The sequence below is a fragment of the Xiphophorus couchianus genome, chromosome 5, assembly GCF_001444195.1.
Source record: "Xiphophorus couchianus chromosome 5, X_couchianus-1.0, whole genome shotgun sequence".
Taxonomy (NCBI): domain Eukaryota; kingdom Metazoa; phylum Chordata; class Actinopteri; order Cyprinodontiformes; family Poeciliidae; genus Xiphophorus; species Xiphophorus couchianus.
The window spans coordinates 32,153,746-32,172,093 of record NC_040232.1 but is presented as its reverse complement, the minus strand read 5'-3'; the positions used below and the strand labels follow the sequence as shown (position 1 = coordinate 32,172,093).

The window sequence follows — 18,348 nt, the reverse complement described above, 5'->3', positions numbered from 1 at the left end:
CCTTTGATAAGTGACCGTTTTAGAGAGAAATAGATGAAAAGTAAATTTGTAACCACTAAACATATGTGTATTTATTGTATTTTATGTTTTGTGCAAAGATGGACATACAAGTATTATGATGTGTTTATTAATGGCATTAGTAAATTCAGCTGTAATGTTTAATGATTTTTTTTCAAAAATGTTAATCTCTTAAATGATAGTCTTTGCAATAGTGTTGTTTTTTTTTTCCAGTATCGCAAAAGGTTTATATTTTTAAATCTGACATATGAAAAAAATGGTGTCAACACTGATTGTGATGAATGTTTTTATTTGATTTTGTTTTTAATAACTCATCCAAAAGCTAATGTTTTCCCACATTCAGTATGTGCAAATTGATTCACAGCACATGAAAACTCACTTTCAGTGATCAATAATACAAATACGTCACTTTCTGAAAAGTGTTCAGTGTCAAACAAATAGAAATAAAATTGCAATGGTTTTGTATTAATAAGAGTAGTATGTATATATTTTTATTTATTTATGTTTTAGTCATAAATTTTTAGTGCTTTACTTCATATTTTGTGTAGTATCATTTTGGTATGTTTTTACAAAGAATATATGAAAACTGTCTGAGCATATAGGCAATTCACATCATAGATATTTTTGTTTTAACTGAATTCGAAGTGAACTGATCCTGGACCTGCTTGACCACTCCTACAGGTGTTAAAAAAAGACAGCCAAGAGTTTGTGGCGCGGAGTTACTGGGACGTTTTGAGGCGAAGCGCCAGTCAAGTCCTCTTTTCTGACCTGGCGGAGGTACACAGACCCCGTTGTCCCTTTATCCCTCCATTTGTCATTCCTTCATTTTATGTCTTAATGCCGTAGTCTTAATATACATCCTCTTTTAATATCCCCGTTGATTGAAAGAAATTTTGCCACGCCCGATTTGACAAGAATAACCTCCGAAACATTCACCTTCAGAATAAAAGCCTCCTATTGTTTCCTTATCAATTCCTTTTTATTGAGTCGTAACGCTTCCCTCCTGTCCCTCCATACTGCTTTTCATGTGTTTCTGTGCCGTGTTTGGTGTCAAATTAGTTTGAAGCAATAACAGAATTATGATCAAGTAGACTGCAGAATACATTCATTTGCATTAATCTGATAGTATAGCATGTCCGTTTTTAATTACGTGCTGGATTCACATAGGTAATATGTGTCATTTTAAATTACAAATGTTTTTATTTTCAGAAATATTAAGCAATATTTACAGCATTTCAGTTTCTTAAACTGAATTATGATCCAAATAACACAAGCGGTTGCCTATAAGTGCCTATTAGGGATCCATAGAAGTTAATAGTAGAATTAAGAAGTATAAATATTCAGTAAATAAAGTATATAACTTCATGCAGTGAACAGGTATATAGTGCTATATTCTGAGGTGAATCCTAATATTAGCAGGTTAGCATGTTAGCAACATCCTTAAAGACGCTCACTCACATTTTGCTACAAAAAACTGCTAGGCTGCAGATGCTCTGCTGCACAGTACAAATGAAAATGCTTAATTTATTATTTATATGAATTGTAATGAGGTGTTGCAAGCTTTTATAAAACATAAAGATAAATTCTAATTTATTTTTGAAAGGTTTTGACCAAAGACAGTATAATTACAGTATGCATACGCTTAATTAATTACATCATATATCAATGTTGTGAAGATCTCTTTGAAGTGTTCACTATCTAGTTCACAAGACAGATGAAAATAATTGTTTATATACCACAGAAACAAACTATAGTTTTTGCTAGTGGAAAGTAATTGTAGAGCTGCAACGTTTAGACAAACAAACAAACAAAAAAAAAATCATTATATTTGACCTTAATCTTTTAGTTTCAACTTTGACTTTGCTTTCCGAGAACAACAGGATAAGACAAGGATGTGTAATGATTAATAAGAGCTAGCACAGTGCTAACAGGTTAGCTGACTAATGACAGACCGGTGGCTGTGGTTAGCAGCAGAAGCTGCTGTTGAGGTAATAACAGTGCTGCTCCTCGGGGCCGACCTTGTATTTATACCGAGCAGTCTTTCATCTGTCGGGATGTAAAGTGGCCAGGACAGACGAATCAGACGGAGGCCGAGGAGCTGTAGGCAAAACAAAGACGTGTCAAGTTTCTGAATTATTAAAATCAACTTTTAATGCTCATTGTCAGACCAATGGCTCAACTGTTTTCAAGGAGGGATTTCTTTTTTATTCGCTTGCTATGCCACTTAACTCTAACATTGTCAAATATTTTGTAAGCAGTCGTGTATGGTTTTTAGGTCTGACTTACATGGTTTTCTATTTGTGCAGTTCTGTTTGAACTGCTATATATTGGTTAATATTTTAAAGGATACAGCAGCTTGCGTACAATAAAGAAGGAATTAAAGCCCAGTTTACAACTTTTGCACAACACGGTATAGTCACGGTAAAACATAAGTGCAATCTATCAATTCTGTGTTTTTATAGATCCTTTTTTTTATCTAACCAAAACCTTATACGGAAAACCGTACAAACCTTAATGTGTACAAAATAAAAATGCCGTATTTATTGTTGTTTTTTTTTCCGCCAACAAATTTGAAATGTATAACAAAAAAAGGGCCAGAGTCACAACAAAAAGCGTAAAATGAAAGGGCTGCTTCAAATCCAGAGGAATCTGATCTGATAAGTGGAAAACCTGAGGGTAAGGAAAGACAGAATGAGATCTAATCAGAGAGTCAACAAAACGGCCGAAAGCAGATGACACAGGTCAGCAGACTGAACAAATGTCAAGGAACAAAGCTGAGGTGAGAAGAAAAGCATTTCGGGAAGTACATTTAAGGGAAAAGAAAGAAACTAGGTTGTATTTTGAGAACGATGTGTTTACTCAACGCTTTAGTCCCTATTGTAACCTTGAGGAGAGTGTGGGGGGGTTGGCACTGAGTGACAGGCAGAGAAGGAGGGAGGTTAAGAAAAGTGCCTTAGTGTTTGTTAGATGAAGAAGACACTGAGAGGTAGGATGGAGAGAAAGGAGTTCAGAGTTATCAGAGCAGCAGCGGAAACAGGAAAATACGACACCTAAAAGAAGGAAAGACACAGTAATGCAGTTAATATGAGCTAAGCATGGGATAAAAAGAAAGTAAATGAGCATTAGAAGAGGGGCGGCGGTGCCTATAAAAATATTAAACGTTTTTTATTTTTACATTTTGTCATGCCAAAAAATGTAAACTTTTTCCACAAGTCAAACTTTAACGTATTTTTTTTATGTGATAAAAAGGTTTTCAACTTTTATTTTCTACCAATGAAAGCGTGGAAACTGTGCATTCACCTTCTGTTAAGTTCAGTCAGCTTATTAGAAAATATATTTTCACCGTTGGAGATACAGCGGCTCTATGTAAATGTTCAGAAGTTAGCGAAAGAACATTAGTTAACTAAAAATGCAACTTTTTTCTCTTCATGCAAGCACAACATACCCAACACGACAAGGCGTCACTATTTCCAGGTTTTTATTTGTAAAATAATAACAGATATTATTGCATATTCTTTTTCACTTTGCAATTATGACGTGAAATCCCTTGAAAATACATCATAGCTTGTGGTTGTAGCATGACAAAATGCAAAAATTGAATACGTCCGTAGCCCAAAGGTGTGGGCTGACTGATGTGAATAAAGACCGACAACGAGCCTTTCCTCACGAGCGTTACTCACAGGTCGGGAGGGTGAGAAAGAACGTTTAGCGTTTACATCTGTAATTACTGTTTTTAGTCCCGGCGCCCCCGATCAAAGACAGGCGAGCTCGCAAACACACACACAGGTGGACAAAACAGGCACATGCATTCGCCAGGTGTTGGCTCGTGCCTTATAGGCGTGGTAACCATTACGATGTCAGGAGGATGATGAGCTCATGCTGCTCCGAACACTCTTCCAGGAAAGATAAGCTTGTTGTGATCAGAAAACACTTCTAAATCTGTGCAGTAAAAATAAATGTTTTTGTGATAAATTATCACTTAATTCCATCTGGAAATCTTTTCCTGCATAATTTATTGAACTGGTGGCCCCATTTGCTGTCACTTTTCTGTCTTTGAATTTGAGCAAAAAAGAACAAACAAACAAACAAAACAAACACTAATAAAAAAAAGAAAAAGCGCAGCCATTGTGGGCAGAAATCCTTTTATCAAACTAAATTCCTTGTTTGGATTTTACTTCTGACAACGGCTTAGTCGTTTTAAGAGAAAAACAACACGACTGTGAGGAAGAGGGGATTACAATTAACGGGGAAGAGAGGCAGAGACACACACCATCTGGATGCTGTCTAGTTGTCTGCACAGCTTGTGTGTCATAAAGACTTTGGTAATGTGTCAGTTTAAAGATAAAAGAGCAAAAGTATTGTTATGCTGTTTGTCAGTAATAAAAGGCTTAGTGACAAGAACATCCAGTAAAGTGACACAAGAAAGGCAAGACAATGAAATCATCTTAAGCTTAGCTCATGTTTACATGAAGGCGGTACTCCCAAAGAGACAAAAGTGAAAGAGGACGTTCAGTAAAGTCATCCAGTTCTCTCTTCTCAGCGGCGATCGGCATGTCACAGGAGGTTGGTTAGTGTGTCAGCGTCTCTGGAGTTTGAATTATTTCCAAATGTTTTCCACCTTTAGTGATAACCTGTAAAATTTAACTGAAAAACAAACTGAAATATTTTCCTTGGAGAGGCGGGAGGCATCTTTAAGCAGCACCATATGGCATCAGTCTGTAGAAGGGCACGAAATAATTTCCAAGCTATCATATTTACCATGAATCATGGTGAAGATAGTCATTGGTAAGAAAAGAAAAGATGGTGCGACGGTGACATTACCAAGAACTGGACGTCCGTTCAAAACTGATGAACAAACAAGAAGAAAATTGGTCTTTGCTGTGAAATGTCAAGATGGAAGCCTTTTCTAATGAAGGAGAACGTACAAGTCCTGCTAAATTTAGCAAAAGCACATTTGAAGTTTCTTCAGATCATGTAGGAAAATGTGTTACGGTAGGATGAAACCTAGGATGGACTGAAAGCATACTTCCAAATCAATAAGGAGTAGCTTCACCACAGGAAGATTTCAATTTCCGAATAGCGAGAAGCTGAATCTGGTTTCAAATCTAAAGAGATGTGCTCAGGAGATGCTCTAACAATCTGACAAAAGCTGATTTGAAGAGTTTTGGCTGAAACACATTCACAGACAAAGGTGTTTTTTTTAATCTTAAATGTAAAATGTATATACTTTTGTTCAGTTTTAGCTTAATTACGGCTCTGAATATGTTGGGGTTTTTTCCGCAAACTGACATGTTTTTTTAAAATATGCGTGCTCCAGTTAACGATTAATCGATTACTAAATTAGTTGATGATTATTTCATCTAATTAATATCAGCCCAACATAATTCAATTTCCAAAAGAGGCAAGTAAATCTATGTGAATAATTCTGACCACATCTTAACTTAGTCACTGATATTTTCTTGTTCCAGAGTAAAAAGCAAACAGCAACAACATATAAAAGTTAAACAAACACAACAAAAACTGTTTACTTCCTGTCTCATGTAAACCTTGTCGTCTTGTTTGACTTGTCCTTCTTGTCCCATGTTGGACTTTAGGATTTTACCCTTGAGGTAGAACCACGAATGGCATCGTGGTGATGATATTTATGATGATGATGATGATGATGGAAATGGCATAAGCGCTCCTCTTAATTCGAATGAAATGAGATTTTCATTCAATCTGACGTGTGCGTTCTTCTCAGCATGGCTGTGGGTTTGACACACGGGTTGGCTGGGTGTGGGCATGGTGGGCAGTGAGATAGAAGATGGGCTCTCTTTTTTCCCCTGATGCTTAAAATCGTCACCTTTTACTAAGAGCTATTCATTACATTCTTCGCTTTCAAAAGGATTAGGAATTGTGCCTCGTTAAAGTTAAAGTTAAAAGGGATTAAAGCTTCAAGGGTTCATCACCAGATAACAGCGAAAACACACAGAAGTTACGCCTTAAAATCCCATTGAATGGGTTTCAAATGACCAGGATCACTTAGGGAACATTCACTTCAAACACTCTAGGGAGGAAGGAAGGCCAAACACAAAAAACAAGGTAGTAACACCATCTGAGTTTGAAAGGTGACAGACCGGACGTCCATCAGTTAAGGGAAAAAGGTGGAATCTGCTGAAATGTTTTATGCATCTGTGCTGCCGTTGGGTTTGTGTGGCGCTTCTGTTTGGGATGTGATGTCCTGTTCACGTGTTCCTGTGTGACATTCGTTGAGAAATGCATGAAATGTGGTGTCCTCCATGTGTTCTGTGTGTGCTCCATGATGTGTTTTTGGGTTATTTTGGAGTTGTTTGTTCAGAGGTGTGTTCAACATGATCTACCTGTTCAATGTGGTGACGGCCAGTCCATCCCTACTCTTCTTCTGACCCTTGGCATGACTCATTTTGTCATTGTGTTTTGTGCTAGCTGTGTGGGCTTGTTTTATGTTCATCGTTATTAGTTTGTATTTGAAGCTACCACAGCAAACCTTCTGACCAGCCTGGACTGCACAAATCTGGATATGATGACCCTGTTTTCATTTAAAAAAAAAAAAAAAGAAATTATACACACAATGAGGATTATTTTAACTTATAAGAAAAACAGATGGAACATTTTCCTGGCTTTACAACCGGGATTGGAGTACCCTATCTGCTTTTTTTCTAAATATAAAGTTCAAAATTATTCACACTTTTACTTAAGACAGACTTCAATACATTTCATTTGGATTTCATGTGATAGACCAACACAAGGTAATGGCACAACCGCAAAACCTAACTTGACATAACTGTCAACCTAAACTCGCACAGATTGAGAGCTTTTATCAGAAAAGCAGCCAAGAGGTCCTTTGTAGGAATGAACTGATAAATCGGTCATGAGTTCCATAATAATTTTGGGTCACTGGTGGTCAGCCGACATGTACACATGTATTATCTGGCTCCATAAATGTATGAAAATCAGCCACTGTCCCCTTTCGCTTGGTTATGTGAGAGGGTTTATTGCCCTTCAGATGACATTGCTAGCATAGTGACGTGAGACTAGGACGGAGGTTCACCTACCAGCAGGACAACAGTCTGAAGCAGCCAGTGCTACAGTGGTAGCTGTAGGTTAAAGTATAGTCATGTGTTACAATGGTCCAGTCAAATTCCAAACCTAAATCCATCTGAGATTCTGAGAAAAGACTTGACATTGACGTTCACAGTCTCTGTGCCCAATCTGACTGACCAGACGGTCAGTCAGAGGTATTTGCAAAGAAGAGCGGGCAAAGGTTTTAATCTGAAACATGTGTGCCACACTTTTCATTTCTTTTTTTTTTTTTTGTAAAATACATGAATACCTTTTTTTTAAAAATCATTTTCTTTTCAATTTAACAACTGCACACATCCGTGTACTGATCTATCACACAAAATCTCAATGAAGTATTTTGACGTTTTTGCTTGTATCACAGCAAAATGTGGAAAAAACCACAATGCAAAGCAGCGTGTTTTGCAGCCTAGACTGGTTTGTTTGATATATTTGATGGCTGTTAATGATTTTAGCCGATATCTGAGGTGAAGCTGTGTTTATGTTCATCCGGTGCATGTCATGCATTCATGCACCAACATTCTGGCTCCTGCTCGTCTGCCTAAGCCGTACCCAGCCTGGATCCTTGAAGGACTCGTCCCCTTTCCTCTGCTTTTTTTTTCTCCTCCAAACCAGCATCCTTTATGATCCGGTTTCTCTTCCTCTGTCTCTGATAGCGCTCGGATGAGAGCATCACCATTGACACCACCATACTGGTCCACTTCTTTGGAAAGAAGGGAAAAGCAGAGCTCACCTTTGATGACTTCTACAGGTACCTGGTCATGCTGACTACATGGTAAATGTCTCTTTTCTCCCCCACCTCCCTCTTCCTCACCATCTATTCCTTTCTGCTTGGCAGGTTTATGGATAACCTCCAGACTGAGGTGTTGGAAATTGAGTTTCTGACCTATTCCAAAGGAATGACCACAATTAGCGAGGAAGACTTCGCCAAAATCCTGCTGCGCTTTACCAACGTTGAAAACATCAGCGCGTACATGGAGAACGTCCGCCAGTGTATTCCAGACGAAAAGGTGCAACGCACACGTAAACGAAGAATACCTTGAGAGCATTCAGCGTTATTCTTTTCCGCATATCATTAGATACGTTTCTTTTTTCCCTCTGTACTGGTGCTGCTGCCTTCCAGGCAATTCACACAGCCCATATTTTCCCAGTGTGGTGTCCGCCTAGGGCTGTTGATGCTCTCAACACTTCAGCGCTTCTTCCCTTCACTTGACCTCACACAAACACACTTTTAATAAGGCTTTCAGCAACACACGATTGTTTGTCTGTCTGTGCATCTGTCCGTCAAGCGAAGGCTAGCTATGCTTTGGCTCATCCTCCTTGTGTCTATCTGCAACCCAACTCTATTTCTGTCCCTCCTCTCTTTCATGCTGTGGAAGAAGCAGGAGGTTTGTTTCTGCCCCATAAAAAAACGCAACCTGCAGCCACAATCTGTCACTTGTTTCCTTGCTACATTTTAGTTATTTTACCGCTGTCTTGTGTTTGTCTTCATTTGATTGCTATTTGGTGGTGTTTAGGTTTTTTATTTCAAATTTATTTTATTAGGTTAAATGAATATTCCTGTTCACAATTTTGCTTTTAATTGGCAGCACAAGGTATGTTATGCAACCTTTATGAACTTTCTTTTTTTTCTTTTTACAAGTTTGAGACATTTATTTGATGAAATTCCTTGTCCTTGTTTGGAAATAAATGTCCTTTTTTTGTGTGTTCAAAATAAGAGCAGTGTGTAAATTTCCAAACTGTCATCAGCAGCTTTTATTTCCAAACATGATTACACCTTGGGAACACTGCAAGTTCTTTTCCAAATATCAAAACATGAAATTAAGAAAAACATATCGGTTTTGTTGCTTTTCTACTGGAAGTGAAAATAATTGATTTTTAACCTCGTTTTCTTCTTGAGACACACTTCAACAGCATTTCCTCCTCCAGATTCAGCAGCATGGTCCTCTCAAGTAAAACGGTGTTCAGACAGGTCGAAGATCCCTGTTATCCGATAATTAGACACCATATGATACCCGAGCCACGATGTGTCAGAGAGTACTTTGAGTTTGAGTTGAGGATTCAAAATGCTGCTCTGTTAGCATTTTGAACATACACAGTCGGTGTGTTCTTTTGGTAAGTTGTAACCGCTGTTGTTTTTTCAACAATGGTACGTTCTAGGTGTTTCCTACTAACAGTTTGGCTTTACATATGAATCTTCCCATTTGTTCAATACTCACAGGAAATTGTATTTTTTCTTTGGTCACCATGGGAGACGCTCATTGGCCACACGGTCAAAATCGGCTCTTATTGTCGCAGTTAATGCAGTGGGCAATCGTCCCAACTACACCTTCTCTTCTTTTACGATAACATGGCAAATAAAATGAGATGTTGCTGTTCGTCAATCATTGTTTCCTCCTCCTCTGTACTTGTGAACTGGTAATAATTGAGCCTCTCTCCCATTATTGCTGTGTTTGCTAAGCTATTGTAAATCACGTGTATCACAAACGTGAAGCGTGTGTGCAAAAATAAACGTCCTGAAACCGAGTGACTGCGTGTCAACCGCTCGGTTTTGGCCCAACCATCTTTGGCATCTGAATATTCTTCTATCAATTTAAATTGTAGTTTCTCTGTTTCCATTTTTAAGCGTTTTGAGATCAGTTTAGCTGAGCAGCTTTCTTTCCCCCTTTCCACTCAACCTTTCAATAAAATGACAGTTCTTCTCAAACTCGTCTGGAGTGACACATCTTAGTGTCTAGAGAAAAATGGATTATAATCAACATGTACAACATTTGCTGTCACCAGTATGGCGCATGTTTTGTGCTAATTGGATGCCACACTGCTATTATTTTAAACATATTAATAAAAGATTCAGTTACGTCCAATCAATACCATGCATGTCTCGACTGTTGGGTCTGAGTGGTGATGTTGAGTTGCTATTATTTTGAATGCGACTTTATCTCTAACATTCATAGTGCATCTCAGTTTTTCTCATTTATGGAATAATATAAAAATGCAGCAATATATGTTTTTGATTTCATTTCAATATGAGACAAGTGGATGCATGATAAGGAATGCTATGTTCACACACGACCCATTTAGCATGGTGTACATCAATCGAAACTGCTCATTATTCCCCCAATTTGAAGTACTTTGCTCAGGACAATGATAAGTCTTCATTACTTCCCCACTTTATCTGGTAGATTCTCACCTAGTTTCTCTTTTTCAGGGCATCACCTTCGATGAGTTCAGGTCATTCTTCCAGTTCCTCAACAACCTTGAAGACTTCGCCATTGCCATGCAGATGTACAACTTCGCGTCACGTTCCATCGGACAAGGTAGTAAGAACCCGACCAGGCTTGAAGCTGCAGGCGCTAATTGTTGCTGCTCTATTTCCTGGTTTTTGTGTGAATGAAATACAGACGTCTTTGTATTTTCCCGCTAGATGAGTTTGCAAGGGCAGTGTACGTAGCCACGGGACTCAAGCTGACACGTCACCTGGTGAACACCATTTTTAAGATCTTTGATGTTGACCACGATGACCAGCTGTCCTACAAGGAGTTCATCGGCATTATGAAGGACAGGCTTCACCGGGGAGCCAGGGTGAGGAGCGTGCAACCTCCTGAGAAAATGCACTTAATTACTGAAAGTACAAATATCCTTGTTAAAAGTGTTAGCATCAACAAAAATTATGAAAAAATGGCAGATGTCTTCCTCTTAGAAATATATACCTTTATTTACAGTTCGGGATTAGTATTCATTGTCTTCACTGGAGCATTCTACACTGATCTGAGATAATATAATCAGTGAAAACTGTCCTGGGATATCCATCCATCCACTTTCTGTTCACCCTTGTCCCTAATGGGGTCGGGAGGGTTGCTGGTGCCTATCTCCAGCTACGTTCCAGGCGGGAGGCGGGGTACACCCTGGACAGGTCGCCAGTCTGTCGCAGGGCAACACAGAGACATACAGGACAAACAACCATTCACACACAACACACACCCCTAGGGAGAATTTAGATAGACCAATTAACCTAGCAGTCATGTTTTTGGACTGTGGGAGGAAGCCGGAGTACCCGGAGAGAACCCACGCATGCACAGGGAGAACATGCAAACTCCATGCAGAAAGACCCCGGCCGGGAATCGAACCCAGGACCTTCTTGCTGCAAGGCAACAGTGCTACCAACTGCGCCACTGTGCAGCCGTCCTGGGATATCTGAAAGGGATTTATGATATCTCTGGTGTTACACTGCCACCAAGTGGCAATTTTTAAAAACTACAATAGTTCAAAGTCATGCTAAGGGGTTATTCAGATCTTAGCTGTTAATAATCAGAACTGCTTTTTGTGCTTTCTTTCTTTCTGTCTTGGGTCTTTATTTTTTTAAATATGGATTCCTGCGTATTTTATTCTCCTTATTTCCGACTGCTGTTTTTGAATACTAGATTTTCTTGACTCAGATGTAATTTCCTTGGTCTTGTCCCTACTTTTTAACAAAAGTTATTTCTTTCCTTTTCCCTGCCTTCCTCGTTTCTCATGATGGCCTCTACTGGCATCTCAGGGCTATAAGTCGGTGGAGAGAGCCTCCTCTTTTAGGTCATGTCTGAAGAAGGAGCTGGCAATCAGATAAGTACCACTAACAACTACAACGATAATTAAGACATTTATTGAATATGGATTGTTTGTTGGTTTGATTCTCTGTGTTTCCTTTGAGTAGTGGAGAAATATACAAAAAAAAAACAAATCCTAACGTGTTGAATTGAACGTCTTCTCATTGCTTTGTGTGCACCAGGTGAAGGGCCAGCACTACACCTCCTTCTCCAGCTGTGTTCGCTCTGAGGCCCGGAGACAAGAACACCAGCTATGGTGGATGTATAAGGAGAGGCCTTAAAGGAAGGAATAACTCTAAATGAACTCAGACTTTTGATTTATTAGGAACCTGATTGAGCAGCTTTCTCGTTTCAAATACGGATCTCTAATCCAGCTTCTAATAATCACAAGCATGACTGCATTGACTGGAAAATGAACAATGAAGATTCTATTGTTTTTTGTTTTTTTTTACCTATGCCAATTCTGTCACACAGAATGTAACAACAAATATGATATGCATTAGGGTTGACTATTTTCACTGTTTTTAAATTAAAATTATTGTTTCTAATTTCAATGCTTAACTGTAACAAAATTTCAACTTGTTTATATGCTAAATCAATGTCACAGTTTATTTTTTATAATTTTTGACCGATTTCGATAAATTCCTGTACGACTGGTTATTAACTTAAAGAGCACAAGAATGAATAAATACAAGATATAATGTATGTAAAATGTCATAAGCATGTCGAATTTAACGTTTGAAATTAAGATTTCAAACACGCACAGGACTAACAATGAAGAATTAAATAGCTGTATTTCAAATGTTTTAATTATTTTCATTATAACAATCATGTCTTATAATCATTCAATCTTTTCACTACCTTATGAAGTTTTAGTTGGACTAGTATGCTGGAAAGTTCCTAATTGTCAATTTGCTACAACTGAATTTGTTGTATATTTGGTCTGGATTTGACAATATTTGAGTTTTGACAAATGCCTTCTGAACATTCATCATTGCATCTGAAAAATATCCTTTAAAAACAGAAGAAAAAGGCAAACTTATGGAGAGGTTTCATCATTGTAATGTTTTTTTTTCCTTTTTGTTTTGTATATTTCTTGTAAAGCTATAAGAAAATGTAATTAAGAGAATGATGATAATTCTCACACCGCAGTAGCCGTGTATTTCTCGGATTCATGTATTTTAGTGAATTAATTTTCACTCATGAATAAATTTTTTAAGAGAACGCGGTGTTTACTGGGCATGCGCAGAGAAAAGGGCTTCATTGGATACTCTGCAACAGCCGGAGTTTTTATTTTTTTATAAATAAATAACTTTACATGTTCAAAAAAGAAAACTACAGAGGAAGACCACGTTGGTAAGTTTACGGCTCTAAATAAAATGAAAGACCTGAGGCAGAGGAATTCTTGCAGTATTTGGAAATGACGATGTTAATTAAGCTAGCAATAGCTTTAGCTTGTCTTATCTAGTGCTAGCAAGTTTTAACTGGATATATAGTGAAAATGCATTGCTTTATATGATTTATGATTTGTCATGTGTTTGTGTGACAGGGTCAGTTTTTGTGTCCTCACAAAAAAATCACATTTAATTGTTTCATAAAACTGGTTATATTTGTAACATAATCATTCTATTGAGCAGTAAAACGTGTAGAGCTTGGCTCTAAAGTGTGAAATGCTGCCCCCGTGTGCAATAATAGTCTCCCTGCGGGTAAATATACAAGACTTGCGACAGATTAAATATTGAGTCAAAACAAAGTTTTTTAATTGGAATTTGATTATTTTCTTTTTTTGTATATCTCTTATCAGTAAGAGTCAGTAAGCTATGGAGTTTGGCCAAGTGTTCTTAGATATTTGATTGTTGTAGTGAGCGGAACGCTTTTTGTTGTACCGTGTTGTGCCCGGAATATTAAAGGTCGTACCGCGTCGTGTTTATTCAACTTGCGGAATTTTGTCGACACTCAATAATACAATTGTTTATTTTGTCGTATTGAGCACCCCACGAGTCAATGTCACTGCAGTGATTCGTCAATATGTTAAAGTGCTGTTTAGGAAATAAGCCGGCTCGTGTACACGAGGGTCACTCTGGTGGACACGTCAGAGCACCCTCAATGCATTCTGGGTATTTAGGAATCAGAATATAAGTTAAAAAACCTTGTTTGGAAACATTTTAAACGTCGGCGCTCTGCCGTTTCATCAGAATAAACTCATTACTATTTACTCGCCGTGTTGAGTGTTTGTCACAATGTCATTGCACCGTTAATGAGAGCGAGGGTCCCGGAACTGAAATACTGTGTCGCTCCTGTTGTTCGTTAAGACTATACTTTCAGGGATCATTTTTATAGTTTTTGACTTGAGAAATGTGATTCTAATCTGTATGGTCTCGCTAACCACGATGAAGAGTCGTGATATTCCCTTCTGAGCGTGAAGCGGATAGAGAATAATGATTTATTTCATACGTTTTCTATCATTGATGATCGTTCTTTACTTCCTTTGTGGAGTGATGAGGAAGGGAATATGGTCAGAGTGGTTAACAATGTTGTTAAAATGAAAATAAATAAGTCTTTACATCTAGTCCCAATATAACAAACTCTTATTGTTTTAAATTTAAACACAGCGTTCTCAAAATCCCCATTATGTATAACAAAAAGGTAATGCTGAAAATAATTGCCTAGATCAGGGGTGTCAAACTCATTTTTGTTTTGGGCCAAATCAAGATCATGAATGCTCTTAAGGGGCCGGTTGTGCCAGAATGTATTGACTGTTAAAAGTTAATATTATTGAACGTCTTTTCAGTCCCTCCAGGATTTCCTAATTCTTTTTGTGAATTTTTGCGATAAAAATCAAAGTGTTAAAATCGAGATGTAAAAATCAAAGTGTTTGTGGCATTAATTTGGAAATATTTCCACTTATTTATGGCAGTAAATGAGAATTTTATTATTTTTCCAGGATAAAATACTGTGTCCAATATCAATGCGTTTACAAAGATAATTGAAGAAAATCTAATAAGTCCTCCAATTTCTAATAGAATTAAAACACTTGTGGTGACGGTAGTAATAATCTGAAGCATTAAACAGATCCAGTTTCTTTAAAAAAGGACTAATTATAGATTTTAATTAGTCCTTTGCAAAATTACAATGACAATTAACCCTAAACAATTGACAATTAAAGCAAGGATTACAAATACACAATATTACCTAAAACACAATAGTTCGTAGAAGGAAGTCACACAAATTCTGTTTACACTGACACTTCTGTTATTTACAAATATTCTGAAATTTTTAAGGTATTTTCCACATTAACATTTTGCCTTTTTTTTCCATAAAGGGTTTTCCAAATATAAAAATGTACTTGTGTTGCCACACTTTTTGTTACTGTTGTTTCTGGGCACTTCATGTTTTCCATCCAAAAAACCCCCCAACTATCCACCACTGATAGAATCGTTTCTCTCGCCAAACTTTCTTCAATAAACTGTTATTTCAAATGATTAAGGGCCGCTGTCCTGCAACTTCTAGATGTGCTTCTGCTGGACCACCTGAATAGAATAATTAGGTCAATAAGGCTCTGGAGAACTGATCTACACAAGGAGGAGGTAATCCAGTGTTTTGTAGCTGTGGCACATCTAAAAACTTTATGACACCAGCCCTTGAGGACTGGAGTTTGACACCCCTGCTATAGCGTGTTCCTCGACTTCAGCCATCTTGGAAAAATCAGTTTGATTAGATGCAGTGACGTGTCTGGGACTAGTGGATATCAGAATACCCTTACTGAGGATGGGTGTCCAGGAAAACACATGCTGTGGTTTTGCAATAACTCGTTAAGACTATACTTTTAGGGATCATTTCTATAGTTTTTGACTTGAGAAATGTGATTCTAATCTGTATGGTCTCGCTAACCACGATGAAGAGTCGTGATATTCCCTTCTGAGCGTGAAGCGGATAGAGAATAATGATTTATTTCATACGTTTTCTATCATTGATGATCGTTCTTTACTTCCTTTGTGGAGTGATGAGGAAGGGAATATGGTCAGAGTGGTTTTCATTTTTGTTAAAAGCTAATTCATCTTTAATCTGACAATATCTTCTGGAACATCTGGTGGGGTTTTCACAAACACACTTCTCTTTCTCTAGCTTAGAGTGCTGCCATGTTGTTTGACAAGCTTCCTTTTATTTGGGCTTGTCAGCGACAGCAGAATATCTGTTATGTTATGTTGAAAGTTATGTTTTCTGTCACTGATGATCGTACGTAACTTTCGTTTGGAGTAATGGTTAAGGGAGTATGATCTGAGTGGTCCTCGTTTTTTAAGAAAAAAGCAGATTTTGTTTTCATATGGTTGCTTGTTTTCTGTAAGCAGTGTGAGCGACAAATCAAAATTAGTCCATAGAAGTCAGTCAATGCATTAAAATCTGCTTTGCCTGTAAAATAGTAACATCATAAAACAGTTTGTGCTCATTAGTGTAAATTAACTTTCTTTTAGAGTCCTTGGTTTCTCTTAAAAACCATAATTTGTTGTAATTTTTCTATAAACATATACCATTATGCAATAAAATGAATGAATGGGGTGAAAGTACAATTTAGTTAAAAAAGGAAAACACTAGCCTAACTAGTGACTGCTAAGATGACAGAAGAAATGTGAAGCAGTGTGTTGACATCTTCTCACTCTAGTCATGTAGCCCCCCAAAAAATCACAACATTCTCCTAGAGTTTGGATTTTCTTTTCCAGATTAGCAACTCGTTCTTGTTTAGGGTTAAGGAGTAGAATTAATCCTTCTAGCTTGATCAAAGATGTGGACATTAGGATATTATAAACTAAACTTATATGAATCTAATCACCCTTGATTCAAAACCATTGGGCCTTCTTGTTGATTCATGGCTCTCCCTCACTGTGCCACAGGCTGCTCAGGTGACACTATAGACGGATCTAACATGAAGGTGAAAATACACTGCAAGACATTTGAAGGTGGTTTAACATGAAAATTGGAGTTCACCTGATTCCTTGAAAATGCAAGTAAAGTCAACTAGAAAGTAACTCAGAAATGAAAGTTCACAAAGTTGATTTAACATGAGGCAAGTTGTCTAAACATTAAGCTGTGATTGCTTATTAATCTTGAATATGTTTATTATTATTGTTTTATTATGTTGTTTTAATCTAATACTTTCATTTAAAATAATTATCTCGCAAGAAAATTGTCCACCTGGTGAAAAAAGCCCACTGTTCTGTGTTATTTTCAACCACAAGTACTCACACTCACGCAAAATTACTTCTGAGCTAATGAAATATAAATTATTTATTCAACTTGCGTTTTATTAAACACCTCTTAATTCTGCTCGGACATCTACTTTGAACAGAGCTTTTAACAATGTGGGAAGACATCAAGCATGTTGAGAAATTAATAAGCAAAGAAAGACTCTTAATTTATGAGACTGATGCACAGCCACTCAGATCATGCTCTCTCCTTCCTTGCTCTATAGAAAAACAAAGAACAATCATCAGTGACGGTAAGCATGCTCATTAATGCACATACTGACTGCTTCATGCTCAGGGAAGAACATCATAATTCATCATCATGATTAGCGTGACCATACAGCTTTGAAAGACATTTCTCAAGTCAATGACTATGGATACGATCCAAGAAAGTACAGCCTTAAAGAGCAAGAAAGTCTAATCTGAATCTGACCCGCAACACTGTCCACCTGACTCAGGGTTTTCACTTTTCTTAGCCCTTCGTTAAAAAAGATGAACCAAAATTTAACGTCAACACCTGGTTTTAGTCATTCGTTTTTAATCACCTTGCTATCACTCAACCACAATCCCTTCGCCATTGAACATCATATTCAGCTTTCTTCGTGCTCGAGAGGGATCATCACTTCTCGTCGTTATGGTTTAACGAGACCGTTTAAATGCTCATTTCTCAAATCCACAAGTTAATTAAGATCTAGATGAGGTAACTGGAGAGACTGACTGCCCCTGAGCAAGGCATCAACCCCAGGCTGGTAGAACATCTGGGTGAGTTTTGCTCCTGTATAGAAATTCTTTGAGTGTTTGTATAGCGAAATAATTATTAGCAACAAAGAAAGAGTTCCATAAATGACCATTGTAAATGATAACACAGTTTAAGCTCTCTCTGAATGCGTTGGTGATTGTAAAAAAAAAAATACACGAATAACAATGGAAAGCCAGTAAATATACATAAAATGGCCTCTTAAACATAAGCATAGAAATTTGCCAGGTTTCTAACAGCTGGTCCCAATCATAGCCATACTGGAGATGTCACCGTGGTCCTGAAGGAGGATGGACAACCAAACCATGTATGAGGCATGGATGACTCTGTGAACCACCTTAATCTGTATCTTTAAAAACTCAGGCTGTCCTAAAAGAGATTTTTTTGTTTGTTTTAAATCTCTTACTAATTACAAATAGTAGGAGAGGGTACATTTTGTACATTTTGTACACAACTTCCCAAATGATACCATTTTGTTCTGTATAAAAAGACTTTAAACGTTGGTAGTAGCTGTTCCATGTCCACTATCCCAGAAAGACACATGGTTAGATAAAATGGTGCTTTAAAGAAAGTAACTGTGGAGATGGAAATGTTTCCTGACCTAAGCTGGAAAGAGGACAGGATTAACCACAGGTTTATCACTAGATAG

General features: G+C 37.5%; 1 protein-coding gene and 3 non-coding genes across 6 annotated transcripts in view; 3 read left to right on the top strand and 1 right to left on the bottom strand.

The window, feature by feature from the left end:
• Window positions 1-12,926, top strand: part of micu3a (mitochondrial calcium uptake family, member 3a) — a 29,297-nt gene extending 16,371 nt beyond the window's left edge. Inside the window, exons 9-16 of one of the 3 annotated variants that reach the window (XM_028018660.1) lie at window positions 700-795; window positions 7,773-7,867; window positions 7,955-8,126; window positions 8,499-8,504; window positions 10,325-10,433; window positions 10,541-10,698; window positions 11,654-11,718; window positions 11,882-12,926. In XM_028018660.1, coding sequence (XP_027874461.1) covers window positions 700-795; window positions 7,773-7,867; window positions 7,955-8,126; window positions 8,499-8,504; window positions 10,325-10,433; window positions 10,541-10,698; window positions 11,654-11,718; window positions 11,882-11,888 — 708 coding nt within the window. In that variant the 3' untranslated portion in view covers window positions 11,889-12,926. Of the gene's footprint in view, window positions 1-699; window positions 796-7,772; window positions 7,868-7,954; window positions 8,127-8,495; window positions 8,505-10,324; window positions 10,434-10,540; window positions 10,699-11,653; window positions 11,719-11,881 lie in introns of all 3 variants that reach the window. The other 2 variants (XM_028018659.1, XM_028018661.1) reach the window with 2 other exon arrangements.
• Window positions 12,927-14,011: 1,085 nt separating this feature from the next.
• On the top strand, window positions 14,012-14,228 carry LOC114145664 (small nucleolar RNA U3). The gene has a single exon (XR_003595750.1). It is a non-coding gene; the product is annotated as a small nucleolar RNA U3 (small nucleolar RNA).
• Window positions 14,229-15,516: 1,288 nt separating this feature from the next.
• Window positions 15,517-15,733, top strand: LOC114145663 (small nucleolar RNA U3). The gene has a single exon (XR_003595749.1). It is a non-coding gene; the product is annotated as a small nucleolar RNA U3 (small nucleolar RNA).
• Window positions 15,734-17,131: 1,398 nt separating this feature from the next.
• On the bottom strand, window positions 17,132-17,344 carry LOC114145665 (small nucleolar RNA U3). Its single transcript, XR_003595751.1, has one exon. It is a non-coding gene; the product is annotated as a small nucleolar RNA U3 (small nucleolar RNA).
• Between the last annotated feature and the right edge of the window lie 1,004 nt (window positions 17,345-18,348).